The sequence below is a fragment of the Podarcis pityusensis genome (genome assembly GCF_964106645.2).
Source record: "Podarcis pityusensis genome assembly, chromosome: 2".
In the NCBI taxonomy this organism is placed as follows: Eukaryota; Metazoa; Chordata; class Lepidosauria; order Squamata; family Lacertidae; genus Podarcis; species Podarcis pityusensis.
Window position 1 is genome coordinate 69376854 of NC_138029.1, and position 24972 is coordinate 69401825.

Genomic DNA, 24972 nt, shown 5'->3' on the forward strand with positions numbered 1-24972 from the left:
GGGCACTGGGTAACTGTGATATAGGAGGCCCCTTGTTGGGTGTTGTTACTGAGCAATGTGTCAATGCAAGAGCAGCTTTATCTTCTGCAGAGGCAGCCTTTGTTAATCCTCTGAATGTAGAGGTATGTGAGTAAGGACAGTGGAGGCTGGTGCATTTGGGTGAATGGGTCACTGTCCCACCAACCTTTATCTAACTCCTTTTCCTTATTCTTATTCTTATTTGCAGTCAGTGCATAGAGGACCACTCTGTATGTTACAAACCTATTATTGCTCAATAGGCATCATAGCAAGTTTTAAAATATACTTTAACTGAGTGCAGTCTGCTTTTGCCTTAATGGTTGGCCATCCAAATTCTGTACAAATGATCAATTAAAAAACCACCACCACCCATGATCCATAGGCAGCAGGAGTTTGTTGGATTTATTGTGTTGGATCTAGGCAGACATGCTTTGAGCGGATCTATTAAAACCAATGGAAGTTGAGTTGGTAATTATTTGTGTCCTGTTGACTTCAGTGGGTTTACTCAGAGAATGACTAAGCCTGAATCCAACCCATAAAAAAAACAAGAACTTGCTTAAAAGGTTCAGCGATGGCTCCAGGTGCATTCTTCCTCATAAAAAGGAATGTCTATAAGATGCATCTACAAACAAATCATGTTTTTTGCTTCAAAATTATGGCTTTGCTTATGCACAAATTTAATTGAGTAAAACCCACACAACCAATCAACTAATGCTTCTCTAAGTTGGCCCATGCTAAGGTTGACAACTGAATGTTAGCACAGTACATAAAGAAATTGGGAGAGGCAGCAAAAGCATGTATTATGGGCAACTTCAGTTACCAGCAGGCTTAAATGTCAATTCAGGTCATGACATGGATACAATTTCTAGATTCAAAAGGAGATTGTGCTTTGTCACAGTTAATTATAGAAGCAGCAAAAGGAGACGGAATTTGATTCAACTAACAATGGATTCCTGCATGTCAACTCAGAAATGAGCCCCATTTGGTTCAATGGGTCTTACTCTTTCAGGTAAGTGTGATAGGATTTGCACATTGTGGCGGGCAAAACATGGTACACAGGATTTGTGCTAACACACACAAAGAGAGAGAAAAATAAAAGCTGTGCTGTGTTTCTGAAAACAGAGCACACTTATATTTAGTGTTGTGAGAGAATTTATCCAATAAGAAGATTATGTAATAAGAGATGAAATGATACAGTTAGTGTCACATTCTTTAGGCAGCAAAGTAACAGCATAATAGAGCCTGAACACTTAGGCTAATCAAATAGAAATCTGCCAACAGGCAAGCTAAGTAGAATTTGGAAGACCAAATTGGTGGTAATAAAGTAACAAAATAAAAACCCTTTCAGTTAAGGAGGAAGAAGCTGGCCAGAGCTGTTAGATGACAAACATGCAAAAGGGAGTGCTCAAAACAGAAAGAATAGCAGCCCCTGGTTTTTAGCTTCAGCTAGGGAACTGGGTCTGTATACAGTATTTGCATCTTATCCTTTTTCTGCTGACCCCTCTCCTTGTTCAAAGACAGGGGTGTAACTTGCTGGATTTTGAAACAGGACATTGTAATATGACTGTATGCTCTTTAAGGACAGCTGCAGAAAGAGCACAGAGAGTTCTTCAAATAACTAACCAAAAGAAGAAAATCAAAACCAAGGGAATCACTAAACAGGAGGGGGTTGGTTTTGAAGGCCAAGACAAAAACCCTAAATGAGGCGCTTCTGAACCGGAGGCCTTGAGCTTCTCAAGCAGCCTTGCAATTTGCCATAGGAGAATGTGTGAGTGCAAATGGTGGCAGCCTCCATACCAGAACACTTTGTGTTTATGACAGAGCCTGGTCTTGGAGATTCTGTTCCCTAGTATTTTTTTTTAAAAGTCAGCACATCTTTAACACTGCAGGCAATGAAACAGCTACGCACACATTCAGACCCTGTGCCTCAGTTGTGAGTTAAATGCAAGGTTCAACAATGTCTGTTAAAACATAAATGGAGGTAGCTTTGTTTCATGTCAAAGTGCCAGGTGTTATTCAATGACAGAAGAGAAGGATCTGGGTGAGTCCAGTTGTGAAGTTCTGAGGCTGGGCTTCTACTCCCAGTCCTTTTTTAAGAGAAGCAAATGTAAATAAAAAATAAACTTAACTTAGCATGTGGATACAGAGAAGTACTTAAAACGACTACTATCTCAGATAGTGTCTGGCCACATTGGTAAATGTGCAATGGATGTGTGTCCCAGGGAAAAGGCTTATGCCTCTGCTCCCCCATTACAAAATTATGCATTTTTGCATGCTTGAAAAATCCTATCACTGGAACAGAAGTGCTAACTAGACTAAAGGTGTTTGAATTTCATGCAACAAGTAGCTAACATTTATTAAGATTGATTACATATTTTATCATCTAGACAGGAGAATGCTGAGTGATTCCAGCAGAACTTCAATAGCTTTCACTTTATCATCAATCTGAGCCTTGATCAGTCCATGCAAAAGGTTGACTTTTTGGACACTGCAGTGTAATTTCCTAGTGGACATATAAGCACCACCTTATATTGATCATGATACGTACCTACATGCTTTCAGCTTTCACCCAGAGCAAAATCCACTATATACAGTCGAGGCCTATGATACAATTGTATCTGTTCAGATGCACAAGATTCTATTTTTTAAATCGGGTGTCCCTCTAACTATGATCCCCACCCAATGAAGAGGTAAATCAGGACAACAAGAGCAGACATAGGAATAACTTAATATAAAACCCAGAAGAGAAAATTCCAGGACACCAGTTCATATCTCTGACAGTTCTTAGCTGAAACCACTCAAATGTATAATTGATGATCTGCAGCCCATTCTAGAAAATGACACTCTCCTCTCACAGGCCTGAGGTGGGAAGCCTGTACTTGCTTATACACAGTGTTAGAAACTAAGATATGAAAGCTAGGAGCTAAATGGCACCTTAAACCTAGGTTATGGGCACAACAACAGGATGTCTAGGCACACTTTTTTAAATAACAAGAATACAAAGCTGAAAATGAATGAACTGTTGCTAAAATATTATGTTCATTTTTCACATGGTCTAGTCCTTCCCCTGCCCACCCCCTAGTAGTCTTAAGAAGGTCTCATCTATTCTTAAGAGAGTACTGGAAGTGAGGATGTAGAAAAGGGTCCTATTTCCTTCCATTCTGCAATGTTAATCTGAAATCAGTACTGTGCCCAGAGCTCAGAAACTGCTCGTGCTAATGAAATTCCCTGTCACAAAATGCACCGAGAACAATAGGAATTTTGATCACTGCTTATATACAGACCCCTGCAGAGGAGCCAAGTCCTAGGGGCCGTGGGGGCTTCAGCCCCCACAATAAAATATTTGAGGGGACCAGGCCCCCACAAAGTTGATGGACATTTACATTCAAATGGTGTGTGCGCACTGCATCATGTGATCGATTATGCAGGGTGGGGCTTACCTGAGCTGCCACAATATTTTATTCAAGTTGGCACCCCGGTTCCCTGATTTAAGAGAGCTACTTGCCAGCAACAACAGGCCATATGACATATGAACACAGGGACCAGCTCTTGTAGCAGACCCAGATGCTAATTCTGTCCCCATGTGTTTACTCTGGCAACACCATTAGAGCAGGTAATAATGTAATCAGGGGTTTATTTACCTGTTCCTGTTTTTATGTTACAATTGCCATTGCCAGCAATGTTCTTCTGCATTCTACAGAGGGCAAGCAGGTCCGTCTCTGTGCAAAAGAACAGATGGGAAGAAATCTAACATCACAAATGGCAACATTTAAAAAATAAATAAATAGTGGACCAACATTTCAGCATTCCAGGACACTCTAAAGTGGCCATCCTGGAGCAAAGAAACTCCAAAAGGAGAATGAAACATGAAGCTGCTGAAATGCAATACAGCAAGTTGTTCAATGCTGTCACTTGTGGACTGAACCAAGACAAAGGATTCTTAACACATTTTTTGTGCTAATTGGCTTACCAATGCGACAATGCATGTGTTCTCAATAACACAATTGTGACCAGAAAGTAAATAAAGAAGAAAAAGGAAATAGCTTATGTGGAAAAGGGAGCTGCTGAAAAGGAACATACCAACCACTGACAACACAGTGCTGCGCTGCGCCTGCCACCTTGCTTTGGACCAATTTGAAGTTGATAGTATAGTGGATTTTTCAAAAAAAATAAATTGCATTTTCTGGTTGGGGAAAGAACAACTTTACTGAACCAAGCGAGCAGAATGCCACTTGGACGAGGAAGATGTCATATAAAGGTAAAGGTACCCCTGACCATTAGGTCCAGTTGCGGAAGACTCTAGGGTTGCGGCGCTCATCTTGCTCTATAGGCCGAGGGAGCTGGCGTCTGTCCACAGACAGTTTTTCGAGGTCATGTGGCCAGCATGGCGAGCCAGAGCAGTGAACAGAAAACCATTTACCTTCCCGCCGGAGCAGTACCTATTTATCTACTTGCACTTGACGTGCTTTCGAACTGCTAGGTTGGCAGGAGCAGGGACCGAGCAATGGGAGCTCACCCCGTTGCAGGGATTCGAACCGCCGACCTTCCAATGGGCAAGCCACCCGTGTCCCACTTAGATGTCATATAGATGACACTAAATCAGCTGACGTACACGTAGATTCAAAGCTACATTAAAGGCTTTAATTTAAAGCCAGGGGTGGGCAAGCCTGTATTCTTACCTCATGTGCTGCAGCAGTGTCGAGCTTCCTTTTACAGTAAATGGTGCATAGTATTTAAGGCCAGCCAAGTTATTTTACCTGAGGAGGGAAATCCCACAAGCGCCTTTCCCTCCTCCCTGGCACTAGAGGGGCAGCAACAATAAATTTAATAACCCATAATTTGTTGCCCTTCCTTCCATGACACCCCAAATCAGCTTGCGTGAGGGGCCGCCCAAGGGCAGAGCCAGCCTTGTTATTGAGGTAATGTGTGTGAAAAGTGTGGAGTACTTATACCGCGCTACGTTAAGTATTTATTACTTTAAAAAAAACACCCCAGGTCATGCGAGTCTGGGTTCCTGTTCCCTCCAAGTCAGGTGTGTGTGTGTCTGCCTGCCTGTCTCTTTCTCTGTCTCTGTCTGCCAGTTCTGCATGCGCGCGCACAAGCAGCAGCCTACCCGCCGCTCCCGGAGCCTGGCTCTGCAAGCGGCAGCGGCCTCTCCTTTCCTCTAGGGGGCGGGCTAGACGGGGCGGAGCGGCGGCGGCGGCGGAGCTGCTGGGCCGCTGGCTGGCGGGCGGCATGGGGCTGTGAGCCGGCCGGGCAGCGCCCAGGCCCCGCGCCCGCCATGCCAGGCAAAGCCCAGCACTTCCAAGGTCCCCAGGTCAGCTGCTGCACCAAGTACCTGCTCTTCGCCTCCAATGTGCTCTTCTGGGTGGGTGAGCGAGCGGGCGCGCGCGCGGGACGCGGCCCGCCTGAGGCGTCGGGGGCGCGGTGGGGAGGGGGCTTACGCCGCCCGCTTCCCGCGGGGGTGCCGAACTAGGCGTGGGGGTGGGGGGAGAGACGGACGGGTCTCCCCTTATTTTCGGCTGCAAGGTCCGGGCCTGGCTCGGGGGTCGCTGGCCTGCCGGGAAGCAGAGGGGGCTCTCCCTCTCCCCTCACCCTCCTTGCGGCGGAAATAATGGAGAGCCGTCTCTCATTTTAAGGGTGCTCCGGTGGAGAGTCTGCAGGAAACTGAGCTTGGTACGGGGGTGGGGGTGGGGTGGGGAAGGTTCCTTCTTAGGAGCGCCCTTTCCCTGGGACGAAGACGCTTCCAGCTAGGGATGGTCATTATACCTGGTTTGGTACATGAATGTGCGAAGCTAGATTGTGATCCGTGTAATCCGGTATTGTCTGACGGGCAGCATTATACACTTCGGGCACACACAGTTTCCCCCACCGCTTACTACCTGAGCTTTTTGTATGCAGAGTATGTGCTCTTCCCAGATTCTTCCTGCTGGTAATGCTCAGCTGTATTTATTGCCAATAGTGTCATTCGCTTGCCCCCCACGCAAAAAAAGTTATTCTCTGGCTCAGAAGGTTAGAAGAAATTCTGCGCATGTGTGAACAGCGTGCAGCAAACCAGGTGCCCAAAGTCAGCTGCTTTGAAGGCACATGCGCCAATGTTCTTTAACTACTTACTGTTGGTGAAACTCCTCCAATGCTTCTTGCATTGGTTGGTTGCCCCTCATCCAACTTAACCCCCCCCCCTTTCTTGTTCTCAGGTGTGTTTGTTGGGAAGGGTAGTTGCCTTTGCAAGCTGCCATCCAACAAAACTACAGTTCCCAGGGAGCAATAGGATGATCTGAGTGCACCCAGTGCCATCAGGTCACACGTGCCACCATTGTGAGCTTGACTAGGAAAGAACTTGCATGTAATGCCTTGGTTCTCTTCCATGAGCGGAAAAGCATCTTCCAGTCAAAGAAGGGCTCTTTATGTCATGATGGCCAACATGGATAGCTTTAAAACAGAAGCAGACAAGTTCAGAGAGAATAAGACTGTTGATAGTAACTACTCAGAACCGCAGTTGGGGAAGAGTTTTGTTGTGCTCAGATGGGCTTCCCGTAAGGATTTGCACAGCCACTGTAAGAACAGGATGCTGGACTTGATAGGCCATTGGTCTGGTCCAGCAGAGCTCCAAATCTGATGAGCTTTTCCTAAGCGTTCTCTGAGAAATCTTGTAAATACCGTGGCCGTTTGAGACAAGGGGAACTTAGCCACCACTGCTTTCAGCCTCCACTGTTCTTGCATGCTTCACCACCCTCGGCAAAGGAAGTTGTGCTATGGGAAGGTGCGCCCATCTGCCTGTTTGGTTGTATCATATGCTTGTGGTTTACCAGTTGCAGCACTGAGACTCCCTGCATCTGTTTGTTTGTGGCTTTTGCCATTGACTGACATAACCCCCAGACGGCATTGTGGTAAAGATGGGAGTGGCCTGCGATGCTAGACACCAGACTTGCCCTCTGACTCATTTACCACAATATTGTGCTAACAAGTGCATTTTTCTATATAAGATGATGTTGTGGGTTTAGTTATGGTAGTGTTTGTCTGATTATGACAATACCTATGTATGTTTGTTGTAAAATTGTTCTTAACAGGGGGAATAGGCCCAGAAGGGAAGCCATTTTGCAGCAAGACTGTTGTTTTTTACAGGGAAGTTATCCCAAATCCCTGATACACATCATGGTGGTGCAAGCAAGTTGCTCCTTTGGAAATGCAAAAGAACTTTGCTTCCAGCTATAATCTATAATGAGACTTGGGTATGCTTCAAAAGTGACAAAACTCTTACACAGAAAATGCTTCCATACAGGAGACATTGTGAAACTATCCCCAGAATGCGTACACTGCATATGCATCATACTGAAGAGCTGCATACGTGCATATTCACATGTGATGGTCTACCCCATGGGTAGGCAAACTAAGGCCCGGAGGCCAGATCCGGCCCAATCGCCTTCTCAATCCGGCCCGCGGACGGTCCGGGAATCAGTGTGTTTTTACATAAGTAGAATGTGTGCTTTTATTTAAAATGCATCTCTGGGTTATTTGTGGGGCATAGGAATTCGTTCATCCCCCCCCCAAAAAAAATATAGTCCGTCCCCCCCCCCCCAAGGTCTGAAGGACAGTGGACCAGTCCCCTACTGAAAATGTTTGCTGACCCCTGGTCTACCCATAGATTGCATTGCCTTCTGTTTTGCCCACAAGACAGCTTTCCATGTTGTCACATTTGAAGCTGGCTTGTTTTGACCCGCTGTGATTGTTCCAACCTCTACCAGTCACGTTTGGGAGTGAAAATAAACACAGTGTTAGTAAGTATGCCTACAGTTTCCAGAGAAGCTGGGATTAGCTAGAGTTACTTCCCTTAACATATTGCCTGCCCTGATGGGCATTGGACTCCTGCACTTCCTGTACAGTGAATGTTGCTGTTTGTGAAATATTTATTTATTTTTAAAATGTCTCTGGGCAAGGCCACACGATGCAATTCAAGATGAAAACCTGCATAAATAATAAAATCACAAAAGCAACTATTAAGTCAAGATTATAGGGTGGAGAAAGAAGTGAACCCAAGAGTTCTCTAGATTAAAAATTCCTTCAAGCTTATCTGAAGGGAAAATTGTATTGTCTTGACATGTTTTCTGAAAACCAGTGAGAAGGATGACAGATAAACCTCTTGGGGCAGGGAGTTCTACACTTGGGTACCACCAGAGAAGATCTAGATCAGGGGTGGGGAACCTTTTGGCCTCCAGGTATTGCTGAACTACAGTTCTCAGCAGCCCTAGCAAGCACAGCCAGTGGTCAGGGATGATAGGAGTTGTGGTCCAGCAACATTTGGATGGCCACAAATTCCGCATTACTGATCTAGATGTTGCAGGTGGCTAGAGCTACCTCAGGTGGCTGGGGGCATTCACAACTGATTCTCCTTGGATGATCTATATGTGCAAGGTGGTAGGAAGCATTCCTTCAGATAAGAACATCTGGTTCATGCAACAACCGGGACTTGTTTCAACCTGCTGAAGGATGAGGGTGAGTCATCTCTGATATTTTGATAAGGCAGACAACCTGACAGAGTGATCCAGAAATGGGCTGTGCAAAGGTACAGATGCTGTTGTTTAGAAATAAGTTTCCTTGCGTTTTGTGAGTGCTTTGCTTATCCAGAGTTTACTTAAATCCTGGTGTGTTTACAAACCTGTAAGTTTGCCAGATACTGAGTTGGGCTGCTGTTCTATCTAGCCCAGTACAGTACTATCTACTGTGACTGGCAATGGCTCTCCAAGGGTGAAATACTTCCCAGCCTTGGTACCTGAGATCCTTTCATCTGGAGAAGCCACGGATTGACTTACTGTTTACAAAGCATGCACTCAGCCACTGAGTTATGCTTTCTTTTCAGGTGTCCTCCAGATGACTTGTTTATTGAGCATTCATCCTGATTTGCTTGCACAAAGCTTATGCGGAGGTTAGAACATACCGTACCTTGTTTTTACGGGGCGGTTATACAACAAGGAACATTCATCTTGATTTGCTTGTGGGTTGTTTACATGTCTTCCTGTGCTTCATTCATCCCTTACGTTTCGGTGCATTTTCCTGCCAACCAACCACAAAGTCCATTTTTTTAATTTCCAAAGTGGATTTGCTCTGCAAGGGACAGCAGCCTTTTAATCCACTTTAATGGCACAAACCCAAAGTTCCGGTATGCACCTGAATCCCTTTCACAGAATAGTAACCATTTGGAAGCCACGTCAGTTAATTCAATTTCTTTTAGTTAATTGACTTTTCTGTTCTTGGCCCCTTCCATTTTGAACTGTGGGTTTTGCAGGTCATTGTGTACCATGGCCAATTCCAGCTCTCTCACGCCATTTCCATGTTTCTGGAATATGACTGCCTGTATACAACAAGGTTAGCCAACAGAGTGCTTTTAAATGTTTTGGATTGCAATTTCCATCAGCCCCAGCCAGCATGACCAATGGCCAGGAGTAATGATAGATGTAATTTAAAAGCATCTGGATGGCATCATGTTGACTAGCCCTATTGTATACAAACAGTTCTTTTCCAGAGACAGTGTGGTAGCTTGTATTGTCCATGGTACACAATGACCTCCAAAACACATGGAGACTAGCTGAAGAGGGGAAAATGCAGCACAGGACACTCTCAACGTACTTCCAGAAATAGTGTGTAAAGCCAAAATTGAGTTCAATGTCACGTGGGATTGCTAAAGTACTTTTTCCTGGATGCCCTCTCCCTTTCTATGTTTTATTTTTGCCAAGCACGTAAAGCTGAATGGACACATGCTAAAGGCACATAAGCTGCGAGTTACCAGTACTTTTACGTTACCTTCTGTGTGTACACAACCCTAATCAGTGTCCCCTCTAGGTAGGCTGATGTCTTAACTATATCTCCATTATACACCGCTAGAATTTTGGTGCTGGCTGCTGCATTTTGGGGGCACACAACAAAATGCCTGGCAAAGTTCCAAATGCAATAGCCCCTGGTCCTGAAAACTTTTCTTGGCTTTTCATGAAGTCAGATCAAGGAGTACTCACGCTGGGTCGAAACAGAGAGCCAAATACTTCAGTGGAATTTTTCTTTGAGTTCCCAGCTGAAGTGCTTATTTTGCATTGGGAGATTGTGGGGTGTGTGTAAGCAGCGGGTGTGTGGGTTGGGACTGAGAGCTTTGATTGGCATGACAGGACCTCCCAGCTGTGTATTATGCAAGTTTGATTTGTGTTGCTTCCAGAACTTTGATCTTTTTCTCTAGGAAGGGTTTACTTTTCTATCACAATACCTTGTTTGATCTGTCTCCCACCCCCTTTTCTTCTTCTCTCCAGAAGAAAAAGCATAAAAAACTAGAGAGGGAGGGGAAATCACCATAAATGAGACACAAAGAGGATCACCTGGGTATGAGTATTGCATCAGCAAAAATGGTTCAATAGAGAGGGTTGGCATGGGACAATCAGATTCACGCCATACATCAGTTAATGCAGGATTTGGGGAAATTGTATTTCCTCAGACCTTTTTGTCTGCATTAGCTTGCCTGATGGAATTGAGAGATAAAGGTAACTAAAGATGAATGCTTATCCTTTCAGAGTCCTAGTTTATTTGGAACATTTTTGCTCCCCTCTTTAGCCAAAGAGGCTCCCCAAGTGGCTTACAAAAAACTGTGGTAAGACATTTGCTTGCCTCAGACTTTTAATCTAAAAGGCAAAACACACAAAGAAAAAGGGATGGGGAGGGAGGAGGCCTTGGGTACCAGTTCTTAAAGTTATTGTTCTTATAACACAGTTATTTAGTTCTATTTGTGTAGATTTTAGCTGTCTAAGAGAGCAACTGCTCTCTGGAAAAAACTCTTTTCCTTCCCCACCACCAATCAAATCTGGCAGCTAAGCAGGTAACACACAGTTCACCCAAGTTTAGCTATCGGAACTCAGTGGCAGCTGAAATCTGCATTGAGGGCAGGACTTGATGGAGTTGCCCTCCCTTGCTCATGTAATGGTGATGAAAGAAGCCATACTTCATTGTATTATTACCTAGTCCCAGTGGGTGGCAAATTGATCTTCTGAACAGGATTTGTTGCTGGCATCAATCTTTGCTTTGGAGATCTTTAAGCTATAGCATCCATCATCTTAGGTCAGAAGGTGGTAGAAATAGCAAGATTGAAGTGTCCAGGTTGACATTGAGGGATAAGGTTGTCCAGGATTGTAGGGTGAACCATAAGCAGCACCCTGGAAGGCCTTGTGGCTACAGGCCAGGATGCTATTTTTTAACAAGCTAAAGTCATCATTACAGTCGTACCTTGGGTTGTCCAACAGAATCCATTCCAGAAGTCCATTCGACTTCTAAAATGTTCGCAAACCAAAGCACGGCTTCCGATTGGCTGATTGGCCCCAGAAAAATGCCAACAGCCAAAACGAACGTTTGGCTTCCAAAAAACATTCACAAACCGGAACACTTACTTCCGGGTTTGTGGCGTTTGGGAGCCAAAATGTCCGTGTTCCAAGGCATTTGACAACCAAGGTACGACTGTATTGGCTTTTGTGTAGTCAGTAGTGTATTTGCATGAGTCCCAAAGTAGTGACAAATTAGCATTACCAAACCAGGGCAAAGTTTTTACAACAGTGACTTGATTTTCGAAAGTCACTTTGTAATGCTTTTACTGTGCCAAAAATGTGTCAGGAATTGGGCCTTAGCCGAGATGGATCTGAATAGCCCTAGCTTTGCCCAAACTCTGCTTGTCTTTGTCTGAGGCATGCAAAATCATTGAGAGACTTTGGCAGGCCAGATGTGAGGCTGGCTTTAGGCAGAGGGCTGGTTCGGATGTAATGATCACAGCTTAATAAACCATGATTTATTAAGCCAAGAATGAGTTCTCTGCTTCCTCCTCCTTTAGTTCACAGGCTACACTTATCCTGTCCTGATTTGTTTAAGATTTAAACATTGAGCCACAGGATATGATCCTAGTTGTTGCGATTAAACCACAGTTTCCCTGTTCACATGCAACAGGAAACTGCAGTTTAAACAAAGCATGATAAAAAGGTGAAGTCCTCATGCAGGGTTGGTGGGCTCAGGCATGATGCCTGTTCTTGGCTTAACACACCTTGTTTTATTAAGCCAAAACCTGTCCGTCTGAATGGGCACAATGTTAAACAGTACTCTGTGTACTGATGTTGCTTCTTTTGCATATCATCACCTCCATGTTGGAGCATCCCCGGAGCTCCGGAGCCCCTTGTCTCCCATCACATAAATTTCCTTTGTGGCACCTACATGCAGCTCCCCACAGACAGTGGGGTAAGCATGCAGCAATTGCCCTAGGAAAGGGGCAGGGCCTTATTTGTGGGCAAGGGGAGAGCTCTGATCAATGCTGCTGCTGTTTCAGGAACGTTCCAACTCCTACCACGGGAACAGAGCAGCCATTGTCTGCACTGTGCCAGGCTTTGAATTGCTCCAGACGCTGTGTCTCCAGCCTTCTGTTTTCCAAGACTGGCAAGCCAGGACCCATATCGGGGGTGGGGGTGGGGAGTGGCCTGTTAGTGTCAGTGGGACTGGAAAAGTGTGGCAATTCAGTGCGTTCTATCCTGCAGTGGTGTAAAGTTGGCCTTGTAAGATCTCTCTCAGAAAGAGAAGTTGATCCCCTTTATTAAGAGTCTCGATTAGGTGTTGGCTCCAAGGGTGCAGGGCTGGGAGATATTCTACATCAGGGGTGGGAAACCCTTCTCAGCCTCTTATGCACAAAGCATCAGTGGGAGATCCCAGAAGCAAACATTGGCAGAGCAGATCATGTACATCTTACCTTTATTTGGCTAGACTAGTTTCTACAGGCATTCTACATGCCCCATCTCTATCCTCCATCCGGACAAGCGAGAGGATTTATCAGAGTTCAGGGACACATTCCAGCCAGGCAGAAACCCTCAGGGTGTGAAGTAGGCCCAGTGAGGGGGGTGGGCTGAGGGGAGGGAAAGCCAGATAGAGAGACCTAGAAGGCAGCATTCAACCCCGAGCCCTGAGGTTCCCCATCCCTGGCCTAGATGTCTCATTCAGAGTGGGCCTCCTCTTAGCTGGAGAGCTGGTGGTCTTGGGATCTAAACAGCTCCATGCCTTTGATTGAGGACAAAGATGATGGACAGATGGCCTTTCATCTCATCCAGAAGGCCTGTTCTTAATTGTGTGAATTTTGTGCCCTCCAATTGCTCCTACTTAAGAGGTACAGCAACTGCTTTCTTGCTGCGTGTTCTGAATGGGTAGCTAATGCTGTAATATATCCATCAGACATCCGGATCCAAGGATCTAACAGTGGCCGCAGTTTAGATTTGTAAAAATGTACATCCTGGGCTCCATGTTTGGAAATACTCAAGGAAGCATGTGGTGCCCCTGTCTTCCTCTATTACATTCTGAAGTTTGGGAAATCAAAAAGTCATTTTGCGAAAAGGATCTTTAAAAAACAAAACAAAAACGGAGGATGTTTTGAGCTGAGCTTCTCTCACTCAAAGTTCCAGTCTGCTAGTCATGACCTCCATACCTCTTCCCCTTTGTGCCTGACTCACCCTTCCCCTGTCTCAAGATGCGGCAGTGAGCTGAAATGAAACCTAATTCCTTACCCAAAACCACAAATCAACTGCTGTCCTAAACACCCACTAGGGAGTAAATCCCTCTGGACAAAGTGAGGCCTACTTTAGAATAAAGATGCATAGGGTTGTGTTGTCAATTATGCAATGGAGAGTGTGAGAGAAGGAATATGAAATGTTTCCACTTTCAAAATTTAGGTTTTTAGGATTTTTCCCCCGGCAGGATATAGGCCTATCTGATTGCTAGGTTCTGGGACTCAGATCAGAAGAGGATACACACTGTTTTGGTCCTGCTGGTCCTCTAACCAAAGTCCACTGAAAGGCACTATCACTCCTAGGGATGGATTCAGTTAAGTTCATGCACCCGTAGGAGCCAGCACAACAGAGTCCTGTTAGTGCAACGGGACTTCCTCCTTGCACTTCCACCCCACCCGCCATTGGCTCTGGAGAACCACCAGAACAGCACAAAGCAGGAGGAGAGGGGGAATCGTTCTGTCAGGCAAGCTGAGATGCTTGCGCTGATGGAACAATTAGAAGAGCACAATGCTGAATTCTTCCTGCAGTCTCAATCATGCTGCCATGCCTGGGAAATGCCATGCATTGCTAATGAGTTGCAGGTGGCTGCAGTGCTTGGAAGTGGGCATGCATTGGGGAGGAGGTGCTGGAGAGACTGGACGTCCCATTGGTGGGATAGAGTGCAGTTCCTTGGCAACATCTTCACCTAGCCTGGTCCTCATTGATCCCCTGCATCTAGGGGAACTTGAACATACCTTGTCAGGTCTTAACTGACTCTAAAAGCTTCAGGCCATGTGGAAGATGATAGAAGATGAATACTTCTTTATGTTATTTCTCAGCAATTTATGCAGCACATGGGAGATTGCTGTGTGTTTTGCATGGGAGGCAAATGGCGTAGTGGATCCTGGTAGACTTATTACCCACTGCCTTGCGCGACATCTTTAGGAGAAGAAAAGGCTAAGGAGTAAACCCTACACAAATCCAGAATGGGGTCCCTAAAGTGGTTGGATGGCTCCTTGTACACCTCTTTCCGGCAACTCCTGCAGCCAAGCTGGTACCAAACGTATTGCTCTGCTTTTCTTTGGACCGCATCAGCAAGGCCAAGAAGGGGGTCTTGTCATCTGGTTAGTCCAGGACCTCCATACACTCTGCCCAAGGGAGGCCACTTCAGTGCTGCTAATGCAGCAGGAAGCAGCCGTTACAGTGGTACCTCGGGTTACATATGCTTCAGGTTACATACGCTTCAGGTTACAGACTCCACTAACCCAGAAATAGTACCTCGGGTTAAGAACTTTGCTTCAGGATGAGAACAGAAATCAGGCTCCGGCAGCGCGGCAGCAGCAGGAGGCCCCATTAGCTAAAGTGGTGCTTCAGGTTAAAAACAGTGTCAGGTTAAGAACGGACCTCCAGAACGAATTAAGTACTTAACCTGAGGTACCACTGTACAAGTTACTGGTCTCTGCAGCTACAGCAGGCACTGTAATTCTCCAGTGGTTTATCTTCACCCCCAGAGGCGCACTCCATTGTCTCTCGAGACAGATGGATGCCAACAATGCAACAGATTTGGTGCAAAGATTCCTGTAATGTGTGTAGGGTGTGCTCCTCCTCCTTGCTGTGTTCTCCATAACACTGTGCTCTTTTCTCTTTTTCAGTTGCTGGGGGCTGCCTTCCTGGCCATTGGTCTGTGGGCCTGGGCAGAAAAGGTAAGTGTGGCTGCTGCCTTGGACCATAGTAATGATGAATTTTCTGGCTGGTGCTTTGTAATGTTCTCACTGGCGTTCGGGATTATAGATGGCTCTAGTACTCTTAGCCATGGCGTTAGGTTCCTGAAACGAACATGCCTGTAAACTAACCCAGGTTCTCCAAGTAAGTAGCTTATCCCCTCTGACTAGGTGAAAAGGACAAGTGATTGACAGGCCTCTGCCTCTGAGCGCTTTGTGGCACATAGCTGTGCTGCCAGCTCTTGACAAGTGAGCTGAGGTAACCAATCATTTTCTTCCAGCAGGCAAGGATACTCTAGTTCACCAGCGAGCGACGTTCATTAGAAACACCAAGGAAGGGATTCAGCATTGCAACTTCTCTGATGCTTCTGACAGCACAAGCATTTCTGCTTGCTGGGTGAAATTATCTCCCCTCTCTTCCATGCAGTGTTCTGGGGACCCTGACCCTCCAGAGTGGATCTGGGGGAGGTGAAGGTGGGGTGGGGGGAGAGAAACCCAATTGCACTCTTGTAAGCCCTTGCTCTGACTTCTGCTGGCATGCCAGGCTAGTTGGATCCAGGCCTCAGATCCTCTATTTCAGTTTATTAAGGACTCAATGTTGGACTGAAAATACAGACTTGTGCAATGATCTTAAAACACACTTCTGGATGTAAGTTTCATAGGATCATAGAACTGTAGAGTTGGAAGGTATTTCTAGGATCATCTAGTTCAACTCCCTACAATGCAGGAATCTTTCTCTTAACATGGGGCTTGAATCCTTTTGAAATAAGTCTTCCTGTTTTCCAGGTAAAGTGGGTGGTATTCAGCCACGTTTTACTAAGAGTAGGCCCACTGAAATTAATGAACATGACTAAGTTGCGCCTATAAATTTCAGGAGGTTGACGGAGTAAAACTTAGTTGAATACTATCCAGTGGGAGGAATTCACCATAGAGCTATGGCAGTCATTCTGCAGGGTCTCTCAACACCCCCTTGAGCCTTTTTTTGGGGGGGTAGGGTGGGGTAGGGGTAAAGCCCCAAAGCACTAGAAGGAGCGCTTGTGCTGGCTTCCACTAGCGAGACTTGTTAGTTGAATCCTGCCCAGTATCTTTGTGGTGCCAGCTTATACATCAAATTGAATTTCCAAGTTTCAAGTCCTTATCAGGTATACAGCAGGCCTATGTGCAAACTGAGGACTTCAATACCAGGTGACAGGTTGCATGTTTGAAATGAGCTGTCTGTCAGAGTTTATGACCACAGACGCGCCTTTCATATGACATGACATCGCCTCAAATACGGCGCTTTTCAGTTGAGTCGGCTCAAGCTGCCCACTATTGAAAAATCAAGGGATGTGCTTGCATGTGTTTACTAGTCCTTTGTGAAGGTGATCGATTTAGGGTACACTGCAGTAATACCTGCTTCCATTCTGAACCCTGGTTCCTTGTGTTACAAGCTGTTTTACCCACGTACAGCAGAGCTCCCACTCCGAAACATCACTTTTATTGTACTTGGCTCTGCAGGATAACTCCCCTGGTATTTACAGCAAATCCCTTCCTCTCCCTAAAGTCACTGCACATTAATACTGAGAGCCTCGTTTTCTTCCCACCTCCACTTCTAACCCCAGTAAATCATCCTAAAGAGAATGCGTGTGTCCTATCAATAAAGAAGAAATATTGAGTCCTGTGACTTGTGAATGTCAGGTCCTAATGCTCAAAGAAGGATGCTCCTGTTCTTTGCAGTGGTGGGAAATGGTTGTGGGTAGCAGATTCTGTATCTCAGTGGTGGCTGACCTTTTTTTCTTTTTGGTTCAATGGCCACATTTACCCTTGGCCAATCCAGTGGTGGAGGTGACCAGAACAGGGTTGGCCACTCCCTCTCTCACACACACTTTCACATGCACACTCACATGCGGGAGACTGAGAGGCACACAACATCCCTCCTTAACTGATCCAGGCAGAGCAGCTGAAGAGGAGGGTTTACTGCCCTGTACAGTGTCCTCTTCAATCCCCCCGTTTTTTACTTCTGCCACCCAAACTGGCCACGTCAGCCCCTTGGACTGGGGGTTAGCTGCTTCTCCTGTATCCCAAAGATGTAGGGTGGGGTTAGAGCAAAAGCATCAAGAGGTTGGAATCACCCAGCACCCTTTGAGCCTAGTTTAGACATAATTAGTAAACCATGGTTTGTTGTTACATCTAAGCAGGGACTCATGTCTCTTGTATCCAGTGGCTTTTGGGACGCGCCAGCTCCTCTGAATCTAAATAATGGACATGTGAATGTAAGAATTCTTTTGATGCATCAAACCCAAGGGTCCGTCTAGCCCAGTAGCATCCTATTTCCTTCCAGCAGTAGCCAGCCAGGTGCTTCTGGGAGCTCCCCAGCCTTCAGCTGTTGTCCTTAGCACCTGCTGTTCAGAGGTATGCTGCTGCTGTCCAGGGAGGCTCAATTTGTCTATAAGAACTAATATCCAACACTACGCTTATCTCCCATGAATCTGTCTAATCGTTTTAATGCTGTCTCAGCGAGTCGTTGCCACACACCCTAACCCTGTTGCTGTCCCTGGCCTGCAAGGTAGCTTCCATATAAGCCACAGGAGAAGCAGTGTTGGTGCATTACCACTAATATTACTATAAATTGCAATAAAACTCCTATTCCGTGTGTGTCCATGGTGATGCGCTCCCTTGGAAACAGACTCCTGTCTTCCCCTGCTCTGCTCTTGGAACATGGCAAGACAAGAGATGGTCTCCTTTCTGCTACCTGCTCCTCCATCTTTTCAAAGAGTATTTAGCTCTTCAGAGCAGGTACCGCACCTGCCTTTCCCAACCTGGTGCCCTCTGCAGCCGTGATGGCTGGGGGTGCTGTGATATGGAGTCTGAAAACATCCTGAGCTCACTGCATTAGGGAAGGCTGTGTTACATGATTCACAAAAGTGGGCTTAAATCAGCCACTTCCGCTTTGAAGAAAAAGCAGCCAGTTCCTTCCTGAGATTAGTCTCTCTCCCCACTCCTACTGTTTGACCCCAAAGGGGCAGTTTACTGCGCACAGCTCGTATTTTTTTAAAGCCTCGATAACATAACAGGTAGTTTGACCTTCACTCTGTTACGGTTATTACTGCTAGTAGTTAACCAGTGAGTCATTTGCTGTAATAACTGTTGTGATTTACATGATCGTAGCATTAAAAGTGTTACACATCAGTGCTGTGAACTTGGGAGTCATCCATCCCTTCTCCCCGCAGGGCGTGCTTTCCAACCTGTCGTCCATCACAGACCTGGGTGGCTTTGACCCTGTCTGGCTCTTCCTTGTGGTCGGAGGGGTGATGTTCGTCCTGGGGTTTGCTGGCTGCATTGGAGCCTTGAGGGAAAACACTTTCCTGCTCAAATTTGTAAGTCTTTGGGTCTTCCTGCTTTCCCATTCTGGGTGGTGGGAGCTGGACACCTCTTGCTCAGATCTCAGCTTGGCAAAATGCAGCACACCAATACCTAGGAGTGGGGTCCTTTCTGTCTCAGCCTCCTTGGGCCTTAGGAACTAATGCTGGAGCCTGGAGGGAGGCTGAGTGCAGGCATTGCTGCACAAGGAAGGCCAACTGCAATCAGGGGTTTCCCTAGATAGTACAAGGAAGATCAGGGCAAGCTGAGGAAGGAACACTGGATGTACTGCTTGGAATGGAAGGACTGAGCAGGGAGCCAACATTTTTTGGGTGGGCTATGGAGGTTAGAATGAGAAGTACGGTTGGGAATGAAACTGGAATACATGCATTCTGTTCCTAGTGCTGCTGCTGCATTTTAACCTCTGTTACCTTCCTTTGGGGAAAATATTGTAATAACCCCTTGATTTCCTTCTATTTCAGAAGTTTCAGAGGAAGTGAGCAGCACTAGTACAGTGGTACCTCGCAAGACGAATGCCTCGCAAGACAAAAAACTCGCTAGACGAAAGGGTTTTTTGTTTTTTGAGCTGCTTCGCAAGACAATTTTCCCTATGGGCTTGCTCTGCAAGACGGAAACGTCTTGCAAGTTTGTTTCCTTTTTCTTAACACCGTTAATACAGTTGCGACTTGACTTCGAGGAGCAACTCATAGAACGTGGTGTGGTAGCCTTTTTTGAGGTTTTTAAAGACTTTGGTGATTTTTGAAGCTTTTCCAAAACTTTCCCGACACCGTGCTTCGCAAGACGAAAAAAATTGCAAGACGACAAAACTCGCGGAACGAATTAATTTCGTCTTGCGAGGCACCACTGTATTGAGTATTAGCATAGCATTTTTAGATTTTTGATATCTTAAAGGTAAAGGTAAAGGTAAAGGGACCCCTGACCATTAGGTCCAGTCGTGGCTGACTCTGGGGTTGCAGTGCTCATCTCACTTTATTGGCTGAGGGAGCTGGAGTACAGCTTCCGGGTCATGTAGCCAGCAGAACTAAGCCACTCCTGGCGAACCAGAGCAGCGCATGGAAACACCGTTTACCTTCCTGCTGGAGCGGTACCTATTTATCTACTTGCACTTTGACATGCTTTCAAACTGCTAGCTTGGCAGGAGCAGGGACTGAGCAACGGGAGCTCACCCTGTTGCAGGGATTTGAACAGCCGACCTGATCGGCAAGTCCTAGGCTCTGTGGTTTAACCCACAGCGCCACCCATGTCCCTTTTGATATCTTAGTGGGATTTAAGAGACACTTACTGTCTTTCTTACTCTTCTGTATTTATAATCTGCCTTAACAAACAAGTTCTCGGGGCATCTTACTTCCCCTGTGAGATGTGACTATCTGATAAATGTGAGGGCGATCCTTATCCTGCAGCCATGCGCTGCCTGGACATCCCCAGGATCCCCCTGCCTTACTCTCTGACCTGTCTCTGCTTTGCCCTCAGTTCTCTGTGTTCCTGGGGCTCATTTTTTTCCTGGAGCTGACGGCTGGTGTCCTGGCCTTCATCTTCAAGGACTGGATCAAAGATCAGCTCAATTTCTTCATCAACAATAACGTCAAGGCCTACCGCGATGACATCGACCTGCAGAACCTCATAGACTTTGCTCAGGAATATGTGAGTTGTACGATCGCCCTGAGCGATCTGTTTGTTCTAGGGCTGGTGGAGTGTGAGGCGCCGTGGTGTAGAAAGACCCTGCATGCGCACATGATAGTTTGGGAAGCCATTCTGGCCACCTGTGGAGATTGTGCTGCTGGTTGGCCTGTTCTTTCTCCCAAAAGTTGTATTTTCTGCAGACAGAAATGAGATGGAAGAAACATAGGGAAAATGAAGGAGAACTGTGATGTGATGACAGTGTTAACATAGATACCTATGACAAACGAGTGAGCAACGCATGGTGTTTCCAGATTACTAGGTACCCAGTGTAAAAGCATCCTCTGCACCCCATGGGATTAGAGTGGTTATGCTTACCAAGCACGCACCAGAGCTGACTCTGCCATCTGGTGGCAGTTGATGAAGCTGCAGGGTTGCAGAAATGCTTCCTGCAGCCTGTATCCGAAAGTGACAGGGACTCTGTGCTGTCTTCCGTGAAAGGCCTCATACTATATAGCCGGGGTTGGAAACATCCTGCCCGTGGGCCCAGTTAGATCAGCTGGGTCTCCCAATTTGGCCTGCTACACTATTTTGCCCAAGCCAAGCCTAGGTTCCCTACACCTGACCTCGTGTACAGAGCATGTAAAGACACAGCTGGGCCCAAGGAGCTTTGCAAAGCCCTGTGCACAATGCTCTGTTTGTGCTTATAAAGTGCAGCACACAGACCTGTGCAAACCCTGCCGATCAGCTGATCGTAAACATGGGCAAAAGCAGGTCACGTGACACCATTGGGCTATCAGGTGATTGGCAGGTGGACAGTCCTACCCACCTTTCAAATTTAGGCTTCTGGGATGCAGAAGATAAGGATTCAGCCCATGGGTCAGATCCATTTCCCCACTCCTGCTGTGTAATATTTTGCCCGCAACAGGCCCTTCCTTCTGACCACATCTATCCATTTTGTCCATTTTTGTACCTTATCCAATCTAGTTGTTGATGGACTCCCAACTCCCATCGACCCCAGCCAGCATGGCCAAGTGGTCAAGAATAGCTATAGCTGTAGTCCAAAACATATGGAGGGCACCTGTTTGAGGAAGGCAGCATTGGTGTTTCTGTGTGTAATTGGTTGCTGGACACTTTACACTGATTAAAACTGTCTCCCTGTACAGTGGTCTTGCTGTGGGGCTCATGGCCCTAATGACTGGAACCTCAACATTTATTTCAACTGCACTGACTCCAACCCCAGCAGGGAGCGCTGCGGGGTGCCCTTCTCCTGCTGTGTCAAGGACCCTGCGGTAAGGAGCTAAAAGGAGAGGGGTGGTGAATAGGCCTTAAACCTCAGGAACAAGGGTGAATTCTTTGCTGCTCATTCGCTCCAGACCTATGGAGAGCACGCTTAAGCTGAGACATTAATAGAGCAATTGCTCAAGTGTACGAATCATTGCCTAGTGGCAGAGATGAGGAACCTGTGACCTTCAAGATGTTGTTGGACTCCCATCAGTCCCCACTTTTGGCCATGCTAGCTGGGGCTGATGGGAGCTGGAGTCCAAGAACATTTGCACCTAGTGTACATAGGAGGCCAGGTTAAAAATACAATGATCTGGACGGGCACAACTTTCTGTTTCATGAGCTATATTGGGTTAGGTTGGGGGGTAGATGGCAGAACCAAGGGTTGCAGCTGAGGTATTTGGGAAGGTGTGTCATGCAAAGCCAAGTGTTGGAGAGATTTAGGGGGAAAGTAGTGAGACCTTTCTCAGGGAAGTGGTTAGAGAGCTTTCCAGTATGGTTTGATTAGCTTTGGGTCTGTTGTTTCCGCAGGAGGATGTTCTCAACACACAGTGTGGCTATGATGTCCGCCTTAAACTGGTGAGAGCTGGGTTGGTATGTCTGGGCCCTGGGTGGGAGGAACCAGGCAGATGTGCTTCCTAGAAGACACATCATGGGACCAGGCGCAACTGGCAACGGAACAAGTTAACATTCTGGGTTAAGGGCAGAAATAATAAAGCAAGGGGTGGGCCTGTGCATGTTCTAAATGGGGGACTGCAGAAGTGGGACCAAGTGGCTAGGTTGGGGTGGGCTGGGACTAGTGGCCACAGAGCAAATATTATTTTTGCCACTGGGCACAGAGGATTGTAGCATTTTGGCTGACGTGGTTCCCTCGTCTCTGGGCAGAAGATGGTTCTATGCATCCCTACTTCCAGAGCTGTTCACCCGCTTGCCTTTGCCGTCTCTGCAGGAGCTGGAGCAGCAGAGCTTCATCCATACCAAAGGATGTGCTGGCCAGTTTGAGAAATGGCTCCAGGACAATCTCATTGTGGTAGCCGGGACTTTTGTGGGCGTTGCGCTGCTCCAGGTATATAAGCTGCTGCTGCTGCTGTGAAGCTGAGGTGGTGGTTGTTTTTGCAGGATAAAGTGCCTCTGAACTCGATATTGTAAAGCAGTAACCCGCAAAAAAGGCATCCCAAACCCAAGCCCATTCAAGCCTTGTTCAGATACTTAAATTCACATGTTCTCTATTGTGCGAGGAGGCAGGGCAGGCAGGCATGCGCTGGTTAGCTCTGCCCCTCTGTCGCATCCCCATTGCCTGCCCCTTCGTCTTCCACACATTGGAAGGCAGACATCTGCAGTGGGGATCCTGCACTCACTCCACCTCGAACTGCCTTTTCTCTCCTCTGTGCCTGCCTCTCATTCTATTTGCCATTGTACTTCAAAGGCAAAACTGCCCAAGACTTCCCCCTCGCCCCTGTGAGTGGCAGTAATAATACTGAGTTGAGAGCTGTGAAAAGATGGAATCAATATCCTTCCTGATGGTCCCAGCTTTGTATAGTGCTTGTGTGCATGTACATAAGTGCTTCTCATTCTTTTTAACGTGCATCATCCTCAACCTTGTATTTCAGATCTTTGGTATCTGCATGGCACAGAACCTCGTGAGCGACATCAATGCCGTGAAAGCCAACTGGTGACACCAGAGCAAGGCCTGTGCTGCCTTCCCCAGGCCCACAGCGCCCTCCGCAGGACTGAAGCCGCAATCCTAGCCACAGCCACAGGATGCCGCTGTGCCATTAACCAGCTGTTTTTGTGTGGGTAGCCAGCGCTACCAGTATTAATGGCTCCCCGGCGCCCTTCCATATCGTCCTCTTCCTGGTTGGGGTGCACATGGCGTATGAGCTGCGGGTGGCCAATGTAAATAGTATTTATTATAGGACATTCTGAACAGGACTCCTTCCACCGCTACCCTCACTGCAATATTTGTGGAGCCAGGCAGCCTGTTGCACCTGCAGGCCAGAGACTCTGAAGGCCAAATGATACAGGGAGCTCTGGGGCTGATTGGTGCCACAGGAACCCCAGGCGGATAAGGCACAGCCCCTGCGGTTTCTTGTTGGGAAGCTGGTTGGAACCACCGTCTTGTTTCTGCTGCCTGGTGCAGCCCTGACATTTGTATCCTCCCTTAAGCCTCTACTTCCGGGAGGGGAAGTCTGTGGCTCATCTGACATTGTTGGACTCCAGCTCCCATCAGCCCTAGGGGGTGGGCAAAGGATGATGGGAGTTGTAGTCCTGCAACAGCAGGAGTGCCATGGGATCCTCGTCCCTGCTGTACTTGAATTTTCTGTGCTCCCCCCTCTCTCCATCTGCTCAGGTTTCCTCTCTGTTGGGGGATTGGATTAGGAGGACACGAGGTTATGTACCCTGCTCCCCCCCCCCCATGCAAACCAATATGACTGTTGGCTTATGTGGGTCACACTGTTGGTCTCTGCCCTCTCTCTCTCTTAGGATCAGAATCCAGCCCAAAGTATTAAGCATAGGACAAGACCCGCTGCCGCATCCCCTTTCCCATCACAACTCAGCCCTACCTGCTTTGTTTTCCAAAGGGTCTTCAGAGGCCCCGTTTTGACAGCTATGCACACACAGGCAAAGCTGGACACGGGTTCAGATGCTTCACCCAAGAGAGAGAGCTAATCTGTACAAAAGCTGTGTTGGGTTTAAAGCACTGGAACACGGCTAAGACCTGCTCTGGCACGAAGAGTAAGACTCCCTTGTGTATCAGAGAGAGAGAGAAACTACATGTTTCTTTATCTCCAGGCTTAGCTGGATTCACTCGTGTAAGAAATATGCAAACCTTTGTATGCAATTCCATCTCCTTTCACGTATTTGTCTGTGGGACCCACAGGGAGCACTCCTGGCTAAGCTGAACCAAGTTTTGGCCTTGCCTGCACCTCGTGCTCTGTCCACCCCACAAGCCCTGCAGGACCCCCACCCCCAGTGCTTCTTTGGGGGCCGGCTGGTGGCACTTCTGAGAGGGCACATGGTCGGGAAGGTGCATTTTGTTCTGCGCTTGGATTTGTTGTCATTTTCTTGCTCTCTTTCGGTTGGCATTCTTCCCTAATCCCCCTGGACTCTGCTGCTAACAGGACTGATCCGACCGTCTGGGATTTTGCTGTACCCAATAATAAAGCAACCCCTACCAAATGATTGTTACGCTCTTTTTACTCGAACCCCCACCCCCAAAAAACAGGGTGGTCTTTGTGCTTAAGCAGTGATTTCTCTGCTGTTTTTAGGAGCATATAAAGCTGCCTTATAATGAACCTTTGGTCCATCTAGCTCAGTATAGTCTACATCAGTTTCCCAAACTCGGGTCTCTCGCTGTTTTTGGACTACAGTTCCCATCATCCCTGACCACTGAGTCCTGCTAGCTAGGGATGATGGGAGTTGTAGTTCCAAAA

The 24972-nt window shown here is 46.9% G+C and overlaps 2 protein-coding genes across 3 annotated transcripts in view; one reads left to right on the forward strand and one right to left on the reverse strand.

The window, feature by feature from the left end:
- The window catches only part of SNCB (synuclein beta), a 37853-nt gene extending 34116 nt beyond the window's left edge, over positions 1-3737 (reverse strand). Inside the window, exon 1 of the mRNA XM_080989249.1 lies at positions 3660-3737. Coding sequence (XP_080845375.1) covers positions 3660-3711 — 52 coding nt within the window. The 5' untranslated portion in view covers positions 3712-3737. The remainder of the gene's footprint in view (positions 1-3659) is intronic.
- Positions 3738-5219: 1482 nt separating this feature from the next.
- On the forward strand, positions 5220-24718 carry TSPAN17 (tetraspanin 17). Of its 2 annotated transcripts, none has more exons than XM_080989025.1 (8): positions 5220-5386; positions 15209-15259; positions 18487-18633; positions 20108-20278; positions 21421-21546; positions 22070-22117; positions 22488-22604; positions 23149-24718. In XM_080989025.1, exons 1-8 carry the CDS (start codon positions 5300-5302, stop codon positions 23212-23214), a joined length of 813 nt encoding a protein of 270 aa, XP_080845151.1. In that variant the 5' UTR covers positions 5220-5299; the 3' UTR covers positions 23215-24718. The 2 variants fall into 2 exon arrangements, with proteins under 2 accessions (XP_080845151.1, XP_080845152.1); XM_080989026.1 differs by having other exon boundaries at positions 5221-5335.
- The last annotated feature ends 254 nt before the right edge of the window (positions 24719-24972 follow it).

What these genes read in the sequence shown, in the direction of transcription:
- TSPAN17 (XM_080989025.1), top strand. Translation starts at nt 5,300, where the DNA reads ATGCCAGGCAAAGCCCAGCACTTCCAAGGTCCCCAGGTCAGCTGCTGC. An exon ending in TGTGGGCCTGGGCAGAAAAG is followed by an intron (nt 15,260 to 18,486) that starts GTAAGTGTGGCT and finishes TTCTCCCCGCAG; the next exon opens with GGCGTGCTTTCCAACCTGTC. An exon ending in TAGACTTTGCTCAGGAATAT is followed by an intron (nt 20,279 to 21,420) that starts GTGAGTTGTACG and finishes CTCCCTGTACAG; the next exon opens with TGGTCTTGCTGTGGGGCTCA.